Source organism: Eleginops maclovinus, chromosome 22 (assembly GCF_036324505.1).
Source record: "Eleginops maclovinus isolate JMC-PN-2008 ecotype Puerto Natales chromosome 22, JC_Emac_rtc_rv5, whole genome shotgun sequence".
Lineage (NCBI taxonomy): Eukaryota > Metazoa > Chordata > Actinopteri > Perciformes > Eleginopidae > Eleginops > Eleginops maclovinus.
In genome coordinates, this window is record NC_086370.1 from 7492980 (window position 1) to 7517981 (window position 25002).

At 40.1% G+C, this 25002-nt stretch overlaps 1 protein-coding gene across 1 annotated transcript; it reads right to left on the bottom strand.

The window, feature by feature from the left end:
* Nucleotides 1-242: 242 nt before the first annotated feature.
* vwc2 (von Willebrand factor C domain containing 2) lies at nucleotides 243-23885 on the bottom strand. Its single transcript, XM_063875221.1, has 5 exons — nucleotides 23806-23885; nucleotides 23609-23708; nucleotides 14934-15636; nucleotides 13359-13488; nucleotides 243-977 (listed from the first exon to the last, which is right to left on the bottom strand). Exons 3-5 carry the CDS (start codon nucleotides 15555-15557, stop codon nucleotides 826-828), a joined length of 906 nt encoding a protein of 301 aa, XP_063731291.1. The 5' UTR covers nucleotides 15558-15636; nucleotides 23609-23708; nucleotides 23806-23885; the 3' UTR covers nucleotides 243-825.
* Nucleotides 23886-25002: the final 1117 nt, after the last annotated feature.

Below are 25002 nucleotides of genomic sequence, written 5' to 3' on the forward strand. Positions count from 1 at the left end.
CTACCTGTGATATTCGAAACACATCACTTGTGGAGGAAATGTAGATGTTAGTTCCATCTCAGTATCATTTTAAGTCTGTATGTGTAAAACACTGTCCTCACAGCTAACATGAAGACTCTCAGTTGAAAAGTATCGTTTGAGTGATCACAGAGCGCAGAATGGCATTTATTTGAAACATGAACACACAGTACCAAGAAATACAAAAAAGCACTTTAAAATCAAAACACACATTTGAACATCCAAAAGAGATAAAAGAAATCAGGAAACAGTCCAAGTCCTATTGAGTTCCGTTGTTTTTTACTCTGTTGTTTTTGTTGTTGAGTGTCCACTTCATCGTTCTATACACAGCAAATCTTTACCCATTATTCTGAAATGGATCTCACAGTCTAGTCTGCACTTTGGTGGTAGAGGGACGGGTGTCAGGATTTGTCCCCACATGTCGAGAAAGTGAGGTTTTTCCTCCAAAGACAGCTGTGTGTGTTCTATACATTCTGTTTTAATGACCTCTGGTCCAATACATTGCTTAATAAAATACAGAGGCTATAAAAAATATTTGTTCACTAGTTCAGCATTAATGTCTCTTTTATTTGAATATATTCATAAATAATTTAATACATAGATAAATAGATATTCTGTGTGTGGATTATAAACTTTCATAAAAGCATTTTTATTTTTTTTCAGTAATACAGGAGTGACTATAAATGCTGAAATGCTCGAGGGCTGCAGTCCGACCCTGATGCCCGGTAGAGTGGGTGAAGGCCGAGAGTTTACATGCGGATTGGCGCTGGTGTTGCGTGCCAAAGTACCCTCTGACTGTGCCAGTCTTTAACTCCGCTGGCATTCGTTCTTACTGCAGGTGGCCTGACGCTCAATCTGCCATGTGCCCTCCTCGTATGTGCAGTAGCAGATTGTACACTCATCAATCTTCACCTCTCGCCCAGCCGGTATCACAGAAGTGTCTGCGTAACAATTTGGACCTGTGGAAAGGCAAAAAAAGCAGCAAAACTTTTGAAATGAACATAATTATACATTTCAAAATGAAATCTCAAATACATATAAATATGTATGTTAAATGTTCAGCAACATGTCACATACTTGAGGTCAGACTGTCAACAATTAAAGAGGACATATCATGGTCATTTTCATATTTGTATTCTGTGTCTCTATTGTGACATGTTCACATGCTTTAACGTTCAAAAAGGTCTTTATTTTCCTCATATGGGTCTCTTTTCACCCTCTGTCTGAAAGCAGAGCCCAGTCTGCTATGATTGGCTAGCTGGCGGGCTCTCTTGTGATTGGGCATCCGCTTAGAGATATCCTGCCACTTAGACTATCACATACATTGTGTTGGAGAGCTAGCCAATAGATTTGTGTGTGAGTGTTACCTAGTGATGTCACTATGTTACAGAAGTAAATAAAGGAGTCCAATGGAGGTGTTTCAGGTGGGGGGGTGCGAGAGAAACTCCCTCTGGATGGAACTTTGAGATTTTAGCCTTTGTAGACCATTTATATGCACCTATATAACACAACACTGAAGGCAAAAGCATAATAGGGCGTCTTTAAATTGCATGATTTGCTTTGCTCACGTGATTGTAGAACTGTGCTCTAGTGAAACTAAGTTAACAGACACTTGATGATAAGTCTGTTTATTTTTTATTGTTTAATTTGTGACCAGAGAAATCATCCTTCTGTTGGTGTTGGAGTGTTTTTAGGGAAAAAGGTTGAGGTGACACTCGTTGTGTTATTTTTCTGCTACTAGACCTACCAAGGACACCATGTTCAATGTGGAAAGAAAAGATCACACAATACAAAGTCACATTCCTTTGAGCTGCTCCAAGGACCCCAATCAGTTTGAAATTCGATGAATTCACAATCACCCTTGTCAGTTCAGGGGCAAGTGAAATATACAATACAACAAAGTGCATGAACAAATATCAGTTCAACAATTAGATGCATCTAGTTAGTTGAGATAAAAGACAGTATATAACATCTGAAAGAACAAGGGCAAATGTTTTGTTGCAAATAAAAAGTTGACTTCATAAACAATAAAAGTCACCCTATAGCCCAATTATTCTCTCGGGTTCTTTGTTTTCACTCTATCTCCTAGTTTGAGCAAGGGTGGAAATGTATCCAAGTCCCGAGTGTCTTTTTCTCCCCGGCTCAATAAAACATCCTTTAACATGACACATTAAGGAGACCTTTCAAACTGTTTTATGTTTTCAGCAATGTTTTTTTACCCTGGGTCAATATGTTGAAATCACCCACCTACAGCTTATGACCTACTATATTACTCCTACGCAAATTTCTAGGTAAGATAGGAATATATCTCCACAGTAACTGAATGGATTATTATCCATTTGAACTAAATTTGACGTGTCCATCCCCCACCATACCTTTACAATTTGAACTGTAAAGAGAGCTATTACCAATCTACAGGAACGAGGACCCTAGGAAAATAGAAATGACCCCCTTATGGGAAGTAATATTGGCTGGAGTCAGCACTGGGGATTGCTGTGTAAAAGTGGCATTACTGATAAAGAGTGTTTCAGGCTAATTAAAGGTAGCAGGGGACACAAGCTAACGTTAAAAGGATTAGAGACCTTGCTGTTGACTTGTGCAGAATAGAATAACCTTATCTTTATTAACCTTTTAGCTTTTAACAGCCAAGTAGCAATCTCCGAGTCTGAGAAGTAAAGCCAAGGCGGAAGTGCCTTAAACTTGCACTATAATTGTATAAAAGTCTAGGAAAAAATGACCCTACTTCTTCTTTGATGTATTACCTCAGTAAGCATTTTCCTGGGTTTATGGTCTCTTGCACTTTTCTTCAATACAGCAGGATGCTCATTTAGTAAATTATGGTCCTATTGAGAATAAAATAGACAATGAAGAAGCATACTGTATGGTGCATGGCTACATTTTGATTGACATATCTCGACCGCATGGTTAATTCTAGTTTGGATGCTGTCCATATTTTCGTCATAGAACTTTTATGGTGTGTTTTTTAACTTAATGAAAGTTGTTTGCAACATTTTGATCCCCTTAAAATATCTTGTTCAGCATTCGGCCGCGATCGCATAATTCCTTCCAATATTTTTGCAGATTTTCTGTAAGCTTGCTAGGCAACATACAGTCGCTAACCTAGTCATTTCACTTCTTTTGCATGTGTTTTGTCACATTTGCATAATTTCTGATCTGCAGCGTTTCTCCTAATGTAAATGTTTTGGGATGTTGTAGCGTGTTGGCACCTGTGGGCCACCATAGAAATTAATCTGAAGTATGAAAATGCTCTGAGAAAATGATGACATTTGAATTGTTAGAACCCTACATTTAGTTATATGAGCGTATGTAAGAGGATGTGAGCAGACTAACCCAGCCATAAAGGCTATTTCAGGTATTCACAAAGACTGATAAAAGAAAACCCTCTAGGTGACAATACATTTTGAACGAGGGCCAATAAGACACAAGCTAGTTGTAATGTAGGACAGGACTTCAGTTATTGTTTTACTGCAACTTTTAGATGCTTTATCCGTTGTAGTGACCACATTCCCATATGGAGTTCAGCGCCGTAGTCATCTTGAGTTTTTATTTTAAGTTTCATGACATCCCAGCAAACTTGAGTGCAGACATTCAAAGAAAAGAATGAACACAAGAGACCAAATGCGCTGCCCTTCATTTTTATTTCTCTCAGTGGAAAATCGGCTCTCACGTCTGAGATTTCATTATTTGTTTCCCAAAATAGTTTTATAAGAGGCACATACAAATACACAACCATCAAGATTTGTCGAAAGGGTTCTGTTGGTGACAGTGGCCATTTCTGACAGGATTTCATTCAGAATGAAACTAATGCTGATCACATTTAACGTATGACTATTTAACTGGGGTTCCTTTAAGGTGGAATTAGCATTTTCTGACAAATTTACTCCAAACGTATCATCAATTTGCTTTGTATGTCCTCTTATTGGCTATTATTGCAATGCTCTTCAGACCACTGAGTGACGGCTCATGCTTTATGTAAAGGAGCATTTTCTTTAAAGACTGAGTTCCCATTAAGAAACTGATGCATCATGGGATTAAGGAGATTATGCTGAGTTCTTAAGGACCTGACATTCAACTGTGTTGTTCTGGGATTGAGGCATTGATTTAAAGCGGCTGTCTTTAGTTCCTTTTTAATGTGGTGACATTTTGCTCATGGTAAAGGAAAGTGTGGTTTAAAACTACAGGTCCCAGGATACTATGTGGCAGAAAAACAACCTCATTTTAATTAAGAATTCAGGCTATAATTGGCTTTTTCCATCCTTCTACAAGCCAACATCATGTAGTTTTATGCTGCACATTGCATGAGTCTGCAAACAATGGGAGTAGTTCATTAAATTGAAGGTGTGTAGCCTGCAGTACTTCATCTAACAACTTCCTGTGGCTGTTCCTGACTTTCTATTACTCCCTGCAATATATTTCAAACTGACCAGCAGCTGCTTTTAAAAAAACAACATTTATCACAAAGATTATTTTAATGATAGCAGTCAGTGTCAAGCTCACTGATGAACACGTTTCATGTGAATACTTTTTTTATAAAAGTCACCCTGCTTTTGATATTGAAATGCTTGTAATGTAAAGCTGCAGAATTAGGAAATCTTCACATTAGAAGTAATTAAAACAGCATTTTTGGGGGAAATTCCTGTTACAGATACCGATGTCGATAATACTGCATTTTAAGTGGGCCATAAGCTCAACCAACATTCTATTGGCTCATTCCATGATTGATACTGAGGTAACGGACAGTTATTGAAATTAAAATCGTTAAGATGAATACTTTAACGGACAAGGGGAGGGGAACGTATCCATGTTATATCAGTATCATATGGGACTAGATATTTATTTGGATTTTATTCGGATTAAGGCGTAGGTGGTTTTATTTATAACAAATTCTCAATGTGAAAGCACCGATAGTCATTAGAGATAGTCTACGAATCAAACAAGATGGTAGCAAAAGAAATATAGACGGGTTTGTTTTCCTCCACATTTCCCCAAACTAATTCAGTCTCATAGAGTTGATTCCATTTTTTATGTGGACACGAGAGTTATTAGGTGTTGTATTTTGTTCCACAGTCCTTAAATCTGCCACCCCACAAATAAAGCAGAAATCTTGCTGAAGGCAGCTTTCTCCATATGTAACTTCAAGGTTGGAATACACAGAGTGGGAATTGCGCATAAAAACCAAATTAAGCACTCTTACGCAGTGCTTTAATATAGTTCTGAAGTGCACCCCAAGGGACTCTTCTTTTTTTATTATTTTGCAGGAAATTGGATCTCACTAATGGAAATTCTGATGTTGAAGGTAAGAAAGGAAGCCCGTAAGCTTCCTGAAAAAATGAACTACAACGAGAGCCTGGTTTATTTTTACTTCTCCGTTCCATCAGTCAACAAAGGGTGTACAAAGAAATCCACTTTCCCAGCCGACGATATTAAACATAAATGTCCCTATTGTACTGTATCACCTATAGCATTACCTTCTTTGATACTAGGTGTGATGGGAAGACTTTTGTCCTGTGAAAGTGCCTCTGTCCTCAACCAGTGGGCGGAAAAAAGAGCTCATAAATCATCCATTATCTCCCAAGCCACACTGCAAAATATAAACACTGCGGGAATTGCTTCCACAACATCAGGTATAGCATAACAATGGCTATTTCCCTTAGACTAACAAGGTCTTGAGCAACTCTGTTGTATAATTAAGATGCTGATAAATGGGGAGTCTTTCAGCTGCAGCCGCGGCATTTCATTGGACCACAGCATCCAGAAGGAGCGTGCTGGCACATCAATCAATGGGAACAGTTTGCAGAGGCCTGTCAAAATGTCAACCCTATCACATTTATAAGTCTTCAGATGAACACGCACACACCCTATCTGAATAACAACTCATCCTGTGGCCCAGGCTGCTGTCGCTACTGATTCATCATCATTAGCGCCATTTAGAACACAGTGTCTCGAATAAAGGACGCATATGTCAAGGATGCGCTAGCAGAGAAAAATGCGAGAAAACAACCGTTCACTTTACAAAATAAATCAAAAGTGCTTCCTCCTGGAGCTGGGATTAAACCGCAGCCTGACAGCCACTCATTCACAGCAGCATGACACTCATTTGTGTTAATTAATGCATGGATCCTGGGCCACTGTGCTTACTCATTGCAGTCAGCCTATTATTCTGCCGTTCATATAACACCCACCTTTTTGTCACGCTTCATTAATATAATATATCCTCGTCTCTCCATCACTCACTGCCTCTCACTCTCCGTGGCAGAAAGAGATTTTTATAGGCACGTCAGGCTTCACTAGAGCTTTTTAGCACCAAGAGGCAGAGACAAATGGACTGTGCATGTGTATGAACAGCTGGACCCAAACTGTCACAACGGCGTGTTAGAAGTTGGCATCGGTAACGTGAGAAACATGGCCATTAGCACCTGTGGCTTTTGGCTCCGTAGCAGGGCCAGATAATGGATGGGGAAACGAGGACACATCCTGATCATCACAAACCCCTTCATTCTGAAATGTTTAAAAAGCACACTGCAGAGCTCCATTATAAGGTAATGGAAAGAGGAGAATAGCAGAAATCACTCATCTTAATGCATTTCTTGAGTACATTTGCATTATAAATGCAGAATAAAAATGACCTTGCTCTGTAAAGACAGGAAGTAGGAGAACTTTGCACGGAGGGACGATGATTTAACAACAACATGAATAAGTTCTTTCAGAGATGCTTCGTGAAATGGGCTCGGACTTTTAAATTTAAAGCGACTCGCATCAGAGATGAGGAAAGAGAGTTTTTAATGAAGTGCCACCTTATGTGATTGTTTGTTTGCATACGTTGTCTCCAGCTACAGCGCACACTGATCTTTTCTGTGGCTGAACAACGAAGCAGAAAGACAGTTATGATCTATGTCCTTTGACAGCAGCAGCAGCAGTGTCCGGATTTACTTCAATCGGATAAGCAATATTTAAATCTTAGATCTAAGGCGCAAATGTCAAAGATTGTTCTTTTCTTTTAAAGTTTTTTCTTTAATTTTCATTTCTGTATTGTGAAAATGTTTTCTTTTGTTCTGTAGAAATCTCCCAGCTAACAGACCCTGGCTGAACACCCTAGAAATTCTCTAATTGTTAAGACATAATGACTAACTATTACCTTTATTATAGCGACCTTTCTCTATTACAATCATAACTCTGAAGTGCAGTCGTTAACTTTAGATATTAAAATATAGCTTAAAACTAATCCAAAGGTGAAAATGAAAGAGAAAATGCTAAATGTTCCACTTTTACATTTGAGTTTATCTGAAAAAGTATCATTTCGTTATTATACCTGATTACATAATCTGTACAGAATTCATTTCATCATAATGTTGGCTTCATGTTCATAATTGAGTAAGAAGCAATAATTGTGTACCCTTTCCTGCAATGCGTTATATACGTTTTTGTGCATGTAAATGGTCTGCAGAGGCTAAATTCCAAAGTTCCCTCTAGAAAGGATTTTCTCTCTCACACACTCCCCCCCTGTCTGAAACTCCCCAAAAAGACTACTTGTTTACTTCTGTAACATAATGACATCACTATGTCACACTCCTGCTTCAATTGGTTATCGCTCCAACACATTGTACATGATAGGCTCAGAGGCAGGACATCCCTAGGCGGTTGACCAATCACAACAGAGCCGGCCAGCTAACTAACCAGAATAGACTGGGCTCTGGTTTCAGACATGTCACAGTAGAGGCACAAAATATAAATATGAACCTAAAAATGTACATAAAAGGGCCCCTTTTATGTAATTGGGCTAATTGTATTCATTGCACAGACCTGGAAACCCCGAGTGCCAACTACATATGTGAGATGTGTGAGCAGAAAGCTTGACAACAGTAGCCACAGTAACTAAGGGAAGCAGGGCTTAGCGAACAGTCCATTAGAAAGGAGAATAAGATTTAGCATTTATCGACTACCGCTATCTGCTACATTATTCCTTTTTTGTGTTGTGAGGAAGAGACGGACACAATTTCCCATCCATAGTCCTATAAACAATTCCCCTATTAGTTGTGTTTTTTTAAATGGATTCCTTTAAAAAAATAAAAATAATAACCTGCCACATCTTTAAAGGCGCTCTATGAATCATGCCTCTCTTAATATAAATGAGTCTCTATCCCTCTTGGCAACCAGGCTAGCATGTCTCGTGTTGCTCTATTTGAAGTGATTTTGGCTCGGGTTCAGGCTGTTTATCACATCCCCCCCAGATTAGTGTTGACCCTAATGTCTGAGTCTTGAAGAGCACCGCTTGTTTCCTCACGCGTTGCCAAGGCAATCCCTCGCAAGAGCAAAGGACACGAGGAAAGGAGCGCACAAGTGAGGTTCGGAGGAGAGAGGCTTCTCCTGCATTGATTTTTTTCTTCTTTTTTTCCAGAAGCATTTTTCAAAAGCTGATGCTACAAGAGAGTGAACATTTGCCTTAGAATTTACTACAAACACTTATATACGTATAAGAAAGCACAACAAGCAGCATGTTTCCTCCCTTTGACTTGTATTGAAGAGGTGCGCTCAGATTAATCAATGTTTTTTAATTAAACCATGCTGTGAGTGATAGACACAAACTTATGGAACCGTTTAATTGCTATGTGTTCCATTACTTTTAGATAATGAGTAAAAAATGAAGAGAACCTGCCTCCATTCACAGCTGTTCTTTGATATTCATGAACAACTGTCTGGGCTGGATGTTAGCAATACCTCTCACTTTCATCTTCCTCCCCTGGCTCTTCCCCGAGTGTCTCCTCACATACAGGCTGAATGACACATCTGAGACAGGGTGCTCTGCCTTCGGCATTGATTTTGCATGACTGAAAAGGCTGCGATAATGCTCGTCCATATTTAATGATTTGATCAAACATTGAAATATTTCATTGAGATGTATATCAATACGGAGGGAAATGGTAAACAGGAGAAGGACTGGGAATTGAGGGTAAAAAAGGGATCTACGTGTTGAATGACAAACTGAATTTGAGTCATTTCCTCTTTAGTAAACTCGATCTTTCACCTTATTTGTTCAATTGTCTCTCTTTTTTCTGTACTTTTACATGTTTCATGCTCCTCAACACTGTTTTTCTGCCTTTTCCAGTGGCATAACTAATCGGGATGAATACATTATTTCCCATTAATGAGCCCAGCTTTGATGTGACACTTCAGGGTTCCTGGGAGGTCTTAACATCTGTCCATGATTCAAACAGCATCTGCACACAAGACAAACAACACCACCTGAGCGAGGAACCCTCGGACGACCTCCAATAACCTTATTTAACACCGTCAGTATTTCATCACGCAGGTACCACTGCGGCGCTGTCTCGTATTGAGCGCTGCATGATCAACAGGGACGAAATGGGGGCTGACAATCAATGAGCCTCATCATTTAAATCAAGGCGTCTGTAATACCTAGCAAGGAAGTGTCATGAATAAAAGACAAAGTGAAATCCGATGTGTGATCGGTTTGATATTGATACGAGCTGAAGGAAGATCACTAGGTAGAGTGATGTTTCATTTACTTCTGTATAATGTATCATCCAATTATTTAATAAGGTATGCCCTCTGCAGCTGATTTTTCTCAACATGTTGTTTATTATGTTCACTTTAAGGTGTCAAGTCTAGCGTGAAATTAACTTCAAATGTAAATGGAAGCATGTGACAATTAAGTGCTCCTAGCGACATGTTCTCGATGGATTATACCCGCACAGAGACCTCCATTAAATCCGGTGGAAGGTGACCAGTAGTGAGAAGAGTGTGACACTTACAAATATGTTTGCAGATTGCGGAGACTGTTTACACTGCCTGTTTACAAGCTGAAAAACACACCAGCCCTTGTTCATCAAATCAGAGCCAGATATACAGTGTTCCCTGTCCAATATGAGGCTGTATTCACACTGCTTAATGATTCTGTTTAATTAACAGCTCTAATATCACAGCTAACCCGAAAATATGAAAACACCAGCAGGAGGCCAGGATACAAGAAAGGAAGTCTAAATGATTGGCACCAACCTGTAGATATGTTTATTTTTAACCTGCAAATCTCACCTACTGCTGCTTTAAAAACACTGTAGCCTGACTGCTGAGCAAATGAGGCGTACATGCTGCCAAAGGCTATTTCTGCATCTTCATAAATACCACTGTGTTCCTGCAGATTACTCTTTAAGAGTGTGGGAGCGAGCTGGCAGAGGTGGCATGGTGATGTAGGTACGGGATTCTAATTTTAGCCAAGTGTGATACAGGTGTATAGGCCATGGAAAATAATACTATTAATGGAGTTTTTCATTAAGCAAAGTTTGGCAAAGTTGGATAGCCTATTTTGTGCTCTATATTGTTATGGCAAACAATATAGTGAACATTCAAGGTTGTTTTGGACAGATATTCAAAACTATTTCTAAATTGGGTTTAAAAATACAGATAATTAATGTTATGTGATGTTTTATAAACATTTGTATGGGATTGTTAACACTATGAAACATATTATTGAGCTTCCAATAATAATTTGCTAATATCACATTCAATTCAGTGTTGGTACCAGGTCCTTTGCTCTAATGTGTAGGGCTGACTCTCAGCTGATCAACAGAGCGACGCCGCATGAAACTGCAGGGACCTTATCTTCAGCACAGCACTCGCTGGATCTGTTCATCCATTACCAATCAGATCGACTTCTGGATGTGTCAGGTGTAAGGCAACGTCTACATAATTAACAAAGTACTTTTCAGGCTGCAAGTTACTCAGTTGCCATTGACAGTAGCTTGGTTATTTAAAAATGGTAAGTCCGTGCATGATGTACTGTTTCGCAAAGTTCTTTTACCAATCAGCAGTTTGCAGTGTTTTGTAACAGCCTAGTATCCAAAGAAAGTAGCAGGTACTTTTTGCTAATATACTGTATACTGTGGAAACAAGATTGTTTTAGGTGACTGACAGTTTGCCTGTTCTGATATGACACCAGCCTGGTTCAAGAACAATACAGAAGAGTAACAACTGTGATAGAGATATCTCTTTACTGATGCAAAAATCAAAGGTAAAACCTGTCCACCAAAACAACTTGAGGGAGAACTTAACTGCAACTACCAAAGTGAATTTGAGGCCATATTTGAATTAATTGATTAATAACTGGTTATTTCTACGCAGCAACAGGGAACAAGGCTCATGGGTATTGTAGTATTTAGAACAATCCGCCTCAACAAACTGAGTATAAGAAACAAAGACGTAATAATTCCGACAGAGGGCCATGAAATAAATATACAGTTCAATCCAGTAGGCAATATTTCAAGGAGACAATTATATAAAGACGGGCTGCTTCATGGATTTATTAATGGACAGCACGTCAAGGCTAGTTCAAAGCCGTGGTCGAGGACATTCTTACATCAGTCGGATAAAGGATCATGGACATACTAACATTTTAACGAAACATCCCCTCTGCCCATGCACTCTCTCTCTCATGGGTGAGATGGAGAGAGGTCTGGCAGGTTAACAAGCGGCATACATTTTACTAATAAGGCGGATGACACCCCCCCCCAGAATTTGGCCTTCTGGTTAAATCACTCCTGAGACTGAAACAAACACTTGAAATCTACAGTAGGTGTTACAATCATTTCAGGACCACATCACAACTGAATGAAACACGATTTGCCTGGATTTAAAGCCCACATATTTCACTCCTACAGTTTATAGTGCAGGTACAGAAAGCTCCTCCAGAAGCATAAAACAAATTATACAACAGGTTCACAGGCTGAGTAATGCTCCTCGTGATGAGTAAACTGGTCTCAATGTGTAAAATTAGTGCAGTGCCAGTTTTACTGAGATAGCATTTCCTATTCAGATTGTGACAGCATTAGTTGTGCTCAGGTAACCTGGCGTCTTAAACCCAGTAAGCTCTGTGTATCCAATGGTAATGTGTGGTAATCTTATGCTAATAGGGGGCTGATGCCATCCTAAAACAGAAAATCCGTATCGACTGAATGAACCCATGGATTTTGTGGGACTTCTGAATTCAGATGCATGCTGTCCTGTTGTGCCACATCTACTGTACGCACATACTGTATTGCATCTACATCCGTCCCCTCCCTAAACTTCGAATGGAAACCAGGGAATCCACCCAGCAGGGGAACGCTGCGCGCTGTGGAGCGCTGCCCAAACGTTGCACAATGCACTGTCAGCATGATCAATATGTGCATATCTAAAAAGTTGGTGAACAGCAAAAAAAAAAATGGGAACAAAGGACCATCATGTATTCCCCAAGATTACAACAGGCAAATATTAATAGAGTGAGTAACGCTGCAGGACTGCAAATGCTTTTTACTCATGGTCTCCAGAGGATGTAATATAGACTTTTCATTTGAGTGTAAAAACCTCGGATTAATATCAACCATATGTCTACAGTGATTTATTAATTATCCTAATGTGATATTCTAAGGTGGTGGTATGGTGATCTAGCCGTTTTTGTGGACTTTTTGTGCATCTAGCTTAATTATTTTCTTTATATTTTTTTGTCTTTTTTGTTCCTTTTTTCTTATTCTCTTGGGTTCATTATTAATGTGTAAACGCTCAGTCTTCTTTGTTGCGTTTTTTATATGTGGAACGTACTGTATGCAGCTTGTCTTTATCACAGGGATTAAGTCTTTAAGCAGAGTGCTGGCTCTTGTTTACAGTGAACAGCCCATGCTACTTTAAGATTCCAACTCGGAGATACATATCGCAAGTCATCATTCTTTTTGCTGAAGGAAGCAATGTTGCTGACATTGCCATGTTGCATTAGAGTCACACCAAGAAAACAAGGGGACATAATCTAGGACATGCTGTCTGGAGTCATCTGAAACAACTTCAGATAATCGACTCTGAGCCGCAGACAGGCCAAAGCTTTCAAACCAACAGGATCATAAACTTACAACCCCGAGCAGCGAAAAAAGCAAGTGGGCCTCAAATCTGTGTACCAGACAGCGGGGAAGAATTTGGAACATACGGACTCCATCAGATAAACTGAGTAATTATAGCAAATTATGTCACAACATTTTACACGAAAACACGTATTATTTTGTGGGTGTGACTCCATTGAAATATCATTACCATTATGCAATCTGTTATGGCAAGACCCTGCAAACACTGCAGTGCAGCATAGTGCATGTTTCGCGTCAGCAAAAATCAAGACTACTTTCCCCTTATCACTCCTGTTGAGGTGCCCCTGAGCAAAAAACATTTGACATTAGTGTTCGCTTTACAGTCGAGCTACTCAGCAGCCACCACTAGCACACTGGTTACTCTGGAATAAAGCCTCTACTGCAGTGTTGTTGAAAGAAAACGCTCTCCATGCTTACCAGTCTTGCAGATGGGACAGCACTGATCCGGCTCGTACTCCGGGTCCACACACTCCGTCTGCGGGCAGGCTGCCACCGAGCAGAGCACCTCCCCGCTTGGCTCACATCGGCACTTCTCACATGGAGACACCTGCATACATAGAAATAGTAATTAAAACCCTCATAAACAGCTCACACACAAATACACACGCACACAGACAACAGTGTGTGTGCGTCTTAATTAAGTTATCCTTATCTTTGTCTCCGGCTCTTTTGTTTGTCTCTGTGTCTCTCTGCTTCCACTGCTCTGTCTCTCTGACTCACTCACACACACACACACACACACACACACACACACACACACACACACACACACACACACACACACACACACACACACACACACACACATACACGCTCCAGCCTGTCTGGCTCGTTTAATACACCATGTCACAAAGCTATATGGAAGTCTCATCCTTCTAAACTTCATGGCCAATGAATGCCTCACTCTGAATGAGCCAAGTCGAGAATTGAACTTCACTATCCAATCAGGCTATATAGAGAAATCAATAGTAATGGGAAACAAAAGAAAGATGCTTCCAATTTTCTTTGTGCGTGAACAGAAACAGTAATTCCGGTAAGGGTTCTTCAAGCATTCCTGTATGCCTGGAAATAGAATAAATGTGGGTCAAAAGCGCATAGTATACCGGTTTGTTTTAAGAACACATTACCTATGGAAGGCTTCATTTAGCAGCCGCTCGTACAAAGCATACACCTTTAATCTTAACAAGAGAGCAAAGGTTAATTCAGCCAGTGTTGCCGTAGATTGCAGAGGCCTGCGCCTCCGCATGGCACTCCACTGTGAAAAATGGAGCGAGGCAGCACTTAGTACAATGTGCAAGAACTTAGCAATCAAGCATAAAAAACCTGCCTGTTGCTTAGTTTCAAAGCACCCCACCCCCAACCCCCTCCACCTCCCCACCCCACAGCACAAAGGCTGATGTATGACTCTTGTGAAAGTAGAGCTTTCTGTAACTTTCCCCCAGCAGAGATTTGACATTGAGCTGGTGGTAGCGCCGCAAGTTAGTCAGAGGAAAATCCCACATTAGCCTTAACCCCCCGCTGAGACACTTCACAACAGAAAGAGGCATTAGGCGCCGCTAAACGCAGACGTAACACCAACACTGTGGTGCAATCCTCAGTCGAGCCTTTCAAAGAGTTCTCAGAAGATAAAACACTAAAAAGATCTTGCTGCTGTATCTCTGTGTCTCTTCACGAGCACCCACACTCAGAGTTGTAACATTACTGTAACTCTATCAGGTGTTTTCAACAAAGCGAATATAGAAACACTGTGCCAAAACATGCAATGCTAAATTCAGCCTGCGGATATATTCATGCGCTGTGTGAGGAAAAAAAACTACAAGTGCTGACCTTTGCCATTATAAAGCTGCCTGCCTGCTCGCTTGCATGCTGTGAGGCAAGGTAACTACACTCTGTGTATTGCCTGTGATAAACTACATTGAACAGAGTGTTCCGTCAGCACTTGTTAAAAGTTTCCACACGTTAAAAAAGAGTGAATGCAGTTAATTGGCTCACCTTAAATTCCTCTAGCGAGGCGTAGATCTTGCCCCGGAACTCGCAGTAGTTCTTTTTCTCCTTGCACAGCGGGCAGCATTGGCTAGTGTCCACTTTAATGCAGCGAGGGTGAACCTTGGGACATTCTGGCTTGGTGCACATAGGGCCCTCGTCCGTGCAGAGGCAAGGGCACGTTGAAGGGCCCGGGGTGAATTGCTCACCAATGGCAAACACGAAGCCACTTTCATCCATGCAGCCTTTCCCCCGGTAGTCTGGGTAGGCGTACTCGTCGATGGCGTCCAAAGAGAGGGTGACGTCGCTTGTGGGGCCCTCGTCTATTTGGTTCAAGCTGTCCTGCTCTGTCCACAGCTCTAGGGGCTTCCCTCCCTTAGATCCTCGTGACTGGGAGCTGGGGTTCGTCCTGAGGGAAGTCCTGTTGGGGCCCAAAGCATTTATCTGTTGCTGGGCGTCGTATCCTAGCGGCTCCTCTGGGGCCTGCTTGTCCTGATGTTTGTCCTCCCTTGCTTGGGTCAACACTTTTTCCAGACGTTCTCGGCTCGCCGCTATAGGATTACACTGGACACCACACATCAGGAACCCCAGAACAAAGAGAACTTCTGCTGTCATGGCAACGGAGTGCAACATCTCTCCCCACCACCAGCGAGGTGGGAAAACACCTTGGCTCACATAACACACTTCACATCTCAGGTGTGAGCCAGTCCATCTGGAAAGAGAAAATTAAACTGGGGTTATGTGCTCAGTGTTCTGTCACTTCTCATCCCATGTGTGGGTTCCTTTAAATTTAGATTCTACAACAGTGAAATACATTCAGACTACAGACCACGACTCCCGCTGAGTGTGATGCAAGGCTGTAGGATCAGTGAATTGGATCATCAGGACAGGGAGTATTCATAGGGCTGTTTACGAAAATCAATACTGCTTCATACTGTAACACTTCCCTGCATCAATCACTCACAGCAGTGACGGACTAAGAGGCAAATGGCCAAAGAAAGACCTGAATCCAACACTCTTAAGCCTGTGCTCCTCTCATGGAACAAAGCATCGGGATCAATGTCTGCTTTTTAAGAAAAATGAATCACAGTCAATTGTACAAAAGCAGAAATCGATTTGAAAATAGAACTTGATTCCAGTCAGGAAAGAAAAATGTTGTTGACACAAGTAGACATTGCATTGTCAAAATGAAGCCAGATCTTTACAAAGTGTTTGCCATTGGTTTTGTTTAATCAGAAATAAAAGCGCATCACTTTCTTCAGCTCAATTCGAGTGAAACCCCGGATCAACTGCAGACGTTGCAGAGACTGCACATTTTTAAAAGCTGCAGTCGCTGTGTTTGTTGTGTGTCTCTTGCTTATCTTGATTTGCTGCGACGTCTTGAAAACCCAGTGCCTGCTATGATGCTTTGCTGCGTTCGGTGGCCTACTTGCATTCATTTCCTTCTCACCAACTGCTCAGTGTCATCTCTGAGCCCCGTTTAAAGGGCGGCAGTCGTGTTGACATATAGCTTATTTTGAAAGAAGTCGAGATTACCCCGTATTGACTGACTCAACAATTAACTGTAAAGTCCTGCCCGAGCTTGATTAAGAATAGTTCACGATATTGATTAATTTGTCAAACTCAATTTCAGACTGAGCGATTGGGAGCCCTAAATAGGAGGGGAAAAGCAACTTAGCATTAAATAAGCCGTAAGCAAATACGGTGTGTTAATACAGAGTAGATATAACGCTGGGACAACCACCCGCATTAATTCTATCCAACTATGCAGCACTTGCTATATGTTTAAAGTCATGCAATTTGTTATTCATGAATTCTGATCTATTCTGAGGGAAGAGTGAGCTCAAATTGAATGCTGGCACACCAGCATGCTGTTTGGGTTTGTTTTAGCTGAATTGCTATGTTTGAGGCAGCATCCTTGGAGCTGCTGTGGAAAGCAGAGGAAGCAGAACGAGGTGCATACCGATAACGCTGCTGCAGCTGAGAGATGGAGAAAGTGAGAGTGAGAGAGAGAGAGGGAGAGCTGAGCCCATGCCTCATTAGTAAAAGGACCTCATTTAGCTTTTCTCAGCCTCACCTCTCCACCTTAACAGCTGTTACTGGCTGTCGCACTGACGCTGCTGCTGCTGCTGCTGCCCCTGCTACTGCTGCTGCTGCTGCTGCTGCTGCGCTCCCTGTCAGGACTGAGCAATGGGTGGCCCTTGGGCTGGTTGTCATCTGGGCGCAAACTAGCCACAGCACCACAGAAACTTAGGCCAAGGCTACAGACAGAACTATATTTCTCTCACTGCTCACAAATCCCATGAAATCACCAAAACCAGCAACAAATGGATCACACTAACAACTGTTTCAAATTCCATGTGTGTCCACTGATGTTAAAAAACACATTGATGAGCCATACAGTTTCTTCATGCACCCTCAATATTGAGTTGAATCAGTATTGCTAGATGAAGGATAATTATTGTAGGTGAACCATACATTTCCCCTCTGTCAATTAGCAATGCCCATACTGTAAGTGCCATAGTATAGTACAATTACAACTACTATCTACACTTAAGCTACCCTCTGCTGTGTCTTTTTATTTAATATCCGAATTCATTCTACATCTTTGTTTACCCATCTGCCTTCTCACGTAACCTCTTTCCAACCAATCCTGCTTGGCTATGCAGTAGATGAACACAAACACGGCTTCTGTTATCTCTACCACCATTTTCCACACATTTCAAGAGAGTTTCCGCAAGAAGTAACTTTGAATTCACCAAAAACCCAGTTACTTATTTATATAGGAGGATTTTTAACCTCTGCTATATTAGCTTATAACTTCCATACGTAAACACTGTTTTCACTTGCCACATAGGCTATACCAAGCAGTGTTGTCTCGTGACTCTAAGTGTTTAGCTTAGCGCTTAACATATATGAAGTAAATTCATATCCAAATGTCTTGAAAATTAAATCTCCTACAAATGCACTCTTTAATTCTGTTTGAGTTACTTTTGCTAAAAAACGACTGTCTGCTTTTTGAGGAAAATAAAGAGCCTTCTTGAGAATGGAAACTACTATATTTGTGACCATTTTTAAGGATTTACCTCTTGAGCAGTTATTAATGGGCTCTGGGCTGAGTGCCACACACAGCGTAGAGAAATTGAAAAGCAGTGAGACGCAGACGTTGATGGTTTGGGTCTTTTCATGGCATCTGTTGACAGTGAGACCAATATAGAGAAAGTGCAGCAGAGTCCTTTAATATTCATTTTTTCTTTCATACCATCGAAAGTAAATCATTACAACATTATGTAGATCCCGTTGAGCTGCAAATTAAACTGTGCTACAATCTACAACTACATTGTACATGCTTATGTTTTTTTTTATACACATCTCATTCGTTCTAAATGTCTTCTGACTTGTTGCTCAGATTGAAACATAAATATGTCCTTTTAATTAAAGTAGGCTACCTACTGACAAACATTTCCAAGGCATCATGTGTTTGCTTTTTCTGATCGCTCCTCAGGTTCAAGTGATTGCAAACTTTCTCACATTAATAGCTTTGCATAAAAGCCATTTCGTTAAAGGTCATGGATCTATCTTTGCCCTACAGCCCTGCAGAGAATTTACTGTTTTTGCTTCACTGCTCTATCTTGCAAAGCTATTCTGGCTGGAAGTAATACACAACTACGAACTGACACTAAGACACAACACAGTGTCTACACATTCCTGCAGCATATGGCAGAAGCTTGAGCTATGGGCTATTAAACAATTTATGAGTATTAATTTGAGTGTAATGGGCACATAATATGGGATTAACTGCAAGCATGGGTTTGTAAAATCTCTTTTAGCATCATAACCTGATGTAGGAACACTGTTTTGCAAAACAATCATAAACTTTGCACAAGTGTGACCGAAATGTCCATCATTTAGAACCTACCAAAGTTTATGTAAGCCAACATCACTGAGTTTATTCACACTCCTGACACATTTTGAACACCCACTTCAGAGCAAAAAAAATCAGCTCAGTAAGTGGAAAAAAAACACTTCAATTAACACTTGTCAGCTCCAAACAATTATCTCTGGAAAACAAACACTTATTAACACTGGAAAATTAGCTGTATATTTTTGTTTTGAAGAACAGCCACCTTTTCCATTACCACACAGAACTGTCGTCATGTGGTTTTCCTGTACCTACATCTGTTCTGCAACTGAAAGGTATCTGCATGAAGTCATTAGTGACATGAAGTGCTAAAGTGGCATGTGAGTCCAGCCAAAAAGGGGCCAATTAAAAAAGAAATATACATTAGAACAATTAATAAATTCAGTTTAGTCGTTGTTGATTTAAAATGCAACATCATTCAGCACTTTAATGACCTGTACAAAAACTGTTTAGGAACCAGTCAGAAAGCCTCCCGGGGTTAAACAAATGTTTTGATATATTCATTAAAGACCAAGACCTCCACTTGCTGTTGTGCCACATTGTAATCTAATATTGTTTCTTTAATTAATGAATAATTAATGATACAAGCAGAAGAGCTGAGAGAAAGGGTGTTCTGTATGTGTGTGTAAGAAAATTGGCAAATAAACTACAAGCGCCTGGAGTAAAACACAGTCCTTAAATATTTGTGCTGCCGAAACATCTGTGCTCATATCATCACGTTTTAATGATCAAGTGATAGAACAGTTTTACGAAATTGGTTTATTACCCTTCGTTGGGCTTGCCAGCTGTGGTCAGTCAGCACTTGGATCAGAGATGTGAACATTTTTAGTTTAAACCTCAAGCCTGACAGGTGAAACAGCAAGAAGCCCAGCACTGGAAACTCAGAGAAAGCTGCTATTGTTTCCATCAAATACAAAATTGCATCACCAAAACTCAATGATAGAATTGCACACTTCCTTGCAACATTATGTACATTATGCACTGTGCCTCCCGTCGGGGCTTCAGATCTATAACAGCCAATAACACAATTCAGAATGTTTTATCAGAAAGCCTTTATTCATCCCACAGCGAATTTACGGTACTCTGCATTTGACCCATCCTAGTATAAGGAGCAGTGGGCAGCTATTATATACAGCAGGGAGATGTATAAGGGCCTTGCTCATCAGCACTAGGTTTTTCTGGGACTCGAACCGGCAACCTTCCCATTAACAAGCCAAGTTGGTACTGTTATCGCCCTATCACCTGGTGACCTTTCCTCATAACACAAGATTTGCTTATGAGATGATTTTAAATTGATAATGTGTTCCTGAAAATGAGAGTTACTATTTGGGGTTTCTGCTGTAAAATACCCTTAAAGACAATAGATTTTCATCTGCTCTTTATTTGTGCTGGGAGTTGACAGTCCTTTCTAATGCACCGCTTGAGTGTTGGTATTTATGTTTTATAAGTTTGCTGAGAAAAGTACTAACAGACAATTTCATGCTACCTTATGCTTTCTCCAATACACTGTGTTGGCAAAAATGTTGTCAGATTTATGTTATTCATAAAATATATAAATCGACTAACACTATCCTTTATTATTAAAGGTTAAGCCACCAAGTACTAAGTAATGGAGTGATGAACACATTAATTCACCAATAAGTAAAATACTTTATATAAACATGTACTGTAAATACTGTGTACACACAGGTATGGTATTTAAAGGGGCCATACTGCATAATGAATACTTACTACTACGTACTTACTTTTGTAACTTAAAGTATAATTTGATAATAATACTTTAGTACTTTCACTTAAGTACATTTTTTTCATGCAGGACTTATAGCAGAGTATTTTAACTGAAGTAGCCTACTGCTACTTTTACTTAAATAAATAAAATGAATACTTTTCCACCTATGTATTTGTTCATATATAGCCCAATTAACATAAAACAATCAAATAATCAATTTACAAAGTGTGCAAACCAATTACTAGAAATGGGGGAGAGTTACTATTTCTATATTGTGTTTCAAAATGATGTTCAAATTGTAAAAGAAAAGGAAATATTCCACCCGAAAGAACAAGGAAGAGAAAGCCAATGCCACCAAAACACACAGGTTAATATCAGATCCTTCTCTCCAGGCAATGTTGTCATTTCAGATATAATATAGGGCACCATCCCTGTCTGTAGCTATAAGCGGGATGTTAAACCTGCATGAGCGCTGGCACAAAATCCAGTTCCAGTTTATAAGCAGAGGTAATCACATCAGCTGTCAAAGTGACAAGACAATCATCAGAATATGACCTGACTCTGCCAAACATTTAAATGTATTTCTTCTTTTTCCTCAAATATCCCTATGCTGGCTTTACAGAGCTGTACAGCTGGATGTTCTGCACACAGTAAACAGCAATTAGACCATATGTTACCTTGGGAATGCAACCCTGCAAGAAGAAAAAATATAATTATCTACCTTAAATGGCTAATAAGGGATGCCGTGCTATTAAAATTGCTGACAGGTTTTGTGCTGTTACTTTTCAGCATTGACCATATTTCCACTTCTAACTGACATTTAAATGTTGCCCTGGCTTGCTGCACTAGTGAGAATGAACTCAGTAATATCCTCAGTGTTTGCCAGCAGGAGCAGGTTCAGTCATTATGGTCACTATAGATATAAATCCCTCCGTCAGGGACCAGTTGTGTCCTGCTTACATCTCGGGTTATTGAACATAGCCGAATTGACCACTGAGGTGCAGCACCAATGATTAATCAAGCAGAGAGTCAACCTGGCTGCTAGCTCATGGTTCAATGATGCTCACCATCCCATTGATTTATGACTCATAAATTATTGTCCTATTCATTACCCAGCAGAGTGGATAAGGCCTATAAGTCTTGACACAACAACCAGAGCCAGGAGTAACATTTTAGCTCTACCTTGACTAATAGGATACTGTTATTCATATAAATTGTATTGGCAACCCTTCAATAACACAAAGTGTGGCGGTTAAGATGTATTAATGTTGACCTGCATCTTGCGTTCATCTTTTATATCACTCAGAAAGGTTTCTTTCAGGGGGGTTGATACCTGCTACATTAAAGCTATAAATAGGGCAAAATGTCATCTCTAGGAATATTCTACTCACGAGTTAAAATGTTTGTTATTTCTAATTACTGTTTGGTCTTAATATAAGAGAGCCATCTTTACAGGAATGTTAGCAATTGTGCATGTTTGATTTGCCTGAAAAGCCGGGCGGTGACAGGAAATGATAACAGTGAAAATTATGCATCATCTGCTATGAGACTCACAGCATCCTTCTTGTTTTGATTTTTATCTCTAAGTGTACACAATTTTAGTCTGACAACAAACCTCTTAAAACAAGCGAGCCTCCCATCCATATTGTCTTGGAGAATAAAATTCCTGCAATGTCTCTCTGCAAAATCAAACTAGATGTCATTGAGAGGAAAACCATCTCCTCGGGGCTGGAATTAACTCAGACAGACAATATGCCCACCGCCGCTGTGTGCACTTCATTTATTGCACATTACTGATTCTCCTACTAAGACTATTTCAGCATCCCGACATGCCATCAATAGCACATGGGGAATGCAACAATTTACTTTGAGGTCTTCTTCAATTTTATGACATCGCCGATCACGGGGGACGAGATGTGAAATGATTCGACAGCGGTGGCTAGTGGGCTAAGATCTGACAGGGCCTGGGAAAGTATTGAATTAATGATGCCACGTTTGAAAACTCATTTTTTACACAAATAAACAGTGTGAAACGATGAAATCCAATTAGAGCAATAAGGGACACTGAAGCAGGATCCAAGAGTATTAAGCCATCTGCCAGTGAGGGAAGATTGCTGCAGGGCTGCCTAATTGAATTTTATCCTCTGACTGTAAAATCTTACGAGTGACCCAAATCAGAAGAAAGTTTGCCTTGGATCGTGCAATGCGATAAACCAACAGCCCTTGCAAAACTGTCATATGATTTTAAGATTATGTGAGGTGGAACAAGGTGAGAATTTGCTCTTAGACAAAGCCCTGCCAGGAAATGTCTGATACAGGAAATGTACAAAAGGAGGGGAGGAAATCAGCTTTATTATTTTTTCTATTAAAAGATATAGGATTATGATGTTAACAGTGATAATGATGGAGATGGAAAGCAGTCTTTTGACTTTCTTCTGTATCATAAATCTGTGGTATTATTAAAAAAAAACTCAGTGTCCATATCTGCAAAAACCATTGGAAAACAAGCAGCTAAATTATGAGGGGAGCATCATTATTCAACCCCTATACTATTATTGTACTCTTATTGGACACTGAATTAATAAAATGATCAAAACGTTGTATTATGTGTTTGGGCTCTAGAGGCTGCATATACTGGATGTGTAAGCAGGCAGGAGTCTTTGTGCAGCCAGCCACTGAATCCCTATGATGCTTCTTTGAAAATCCTTAGTCATAAATTTAAATGAAAATACCAATACAGATCACTTACACTGATACATGTAGCATCCACAGGTGCAACAGCCTTTTCATGCAGGGTTGAATGATCTGCTTCAAGCTCATTTACACAAAACAGTTTTTGTGATACATGTAGTTTAATTTCCACGCAGGCATGGGGGCTTTACTCTTACAGAGTGAGTAAAATATTCATTAAAAACACACCAGAGAAACACAATAAAGTAAGTTGATTTCAAACCTGAGTATACAAGCAATTTAGACTACCATGCACAAATAAAAAGCCGCATCACCTCACACACAGCAACATTGATAATTCACCTGTAATGCTCGTAGTCTGTGGATATCCTTCAGTGCGCGCTGGGTTTAAAACGCAACCTTCGGACTGTTGGACAGCGGAGCCTCGACAGCAACAAATGATCTGTGTGTGAAGAGATGGAAACTGACGCTAGTTAAGCCAGTCAAAAGCACAGTTTTCCCGGAGGATGCTCGTAGGTCATCGGTGTGTCTCGCTCAACTTTAATGGCCACAGAGAGTGGAAGCGCTCCGTCTCCGGCGACGCGCCGCTGCAAGTGCAGCCTGTGATGTCCCTGCTCTACGCTGGCACTTTGTTTCTCACGGTGACAAAAAATAAATTATTAAATACAAAAAAGGGGTTGGCGGGGTGGGTTGGCCGCTAGATGGGGCAATTTAAAAGGAGGGTGTACGTTAATTAGTAAACGAGGAGACGTTTCACAGGTCGCTTCAGGTTCACAAACACTGCTGTGATTAACGACTTTCCTTCGTTATCGGGAATTAGGAAGTCGTTTCTTTGACGCAGTGTGGTCACTGCTGGGCCATTTATCGCCGAATGAGACAAGGCACCTTACAAGGAAGGACATGAAGTGTAATTGTGATTGTAGCCAATACATCAAACAGCATGGTGCACAGCAAAGGATTTAAGTATAACTTGACACCCACTAATCCTACTTCTCCCATTTCATTGATCATTGATAGCCTACTTTATTTTGCATTCAAAATAAAGGTCTAAATGTTCTACACTGATGGGACTAATATCACTAATATTATAGACGTTTGTCCATAAAGCAGCTAAAGTTAAATATAGCCCACTGAATCAAATCCTTCTCACTTAGCCACTTCACGCATGTGCTAGTCACGTACTTGTCTATAGGCCTGAAGCGCTACTTAAACTACAATTGTGAGGTATTTGTATGAGTAACGTTACTTTATATCTCTTAAGAGGGAGATATTTATTCTTATTCGCTACATTTATCAAGCAGCAGATCGTTTTAGATAAAGATAGAGAAAGCGTGTGCAGCCATGCTTGTTGCTATTTAAAGCTGTATGTTACTTTCTCATCACCATGCTAACATGCTAATAGTGAAAACAGGTCATATTTACCATGCTCATCATCTTAGTTTAGCCTGTTAGCATGCTAGCTTGAGCTAATTAGAGTCCTAAAATCTGTAAACCCAGTTTTCTTTGAACTGGATGTTTGGTTAAACACCTAATATAAGACCTGTGGTTAACAGTAGTTTAAAAGATTGTACATTGAAATACCTTACCTCTTGCTATTGCATTTAAGCTTCATAATAATAAAGGATTTTTGTCATTGAGCATATTTACTGCAATAATCCAAAATCCAAAAGAAAAAACGTGCATTTTTCTTTCCCTGCAGCACTTTCCTTCTGTGGCCACTTACTATATTATACATT

Excerpts from the sequence above, each read along its gene's own strand:
- vwc2 (XM_063875221.1), bottom strand. The coding sequence starts at position 15,557 with ATGTTGCACTCCGTTGCCATGACAGCAGAAGTTCTCTTTGTTCTGGGG. Across the intron at positions 13,489-14,933 it reads CCTCGCTAGAGGAATTTAAG|GTGTCTCCATGTGAGAAGTG; the intron begins GTGAGCCAATTA and ends CTATGTATGCAG. Across the intron at positions 978-13,358 it reads CTGTCCCATCTGCAAGACTG|GTCCAAATTGTTACGCAGAC; the intron begins GTAAGCATGGAG and ends GCCTTTCCACAG.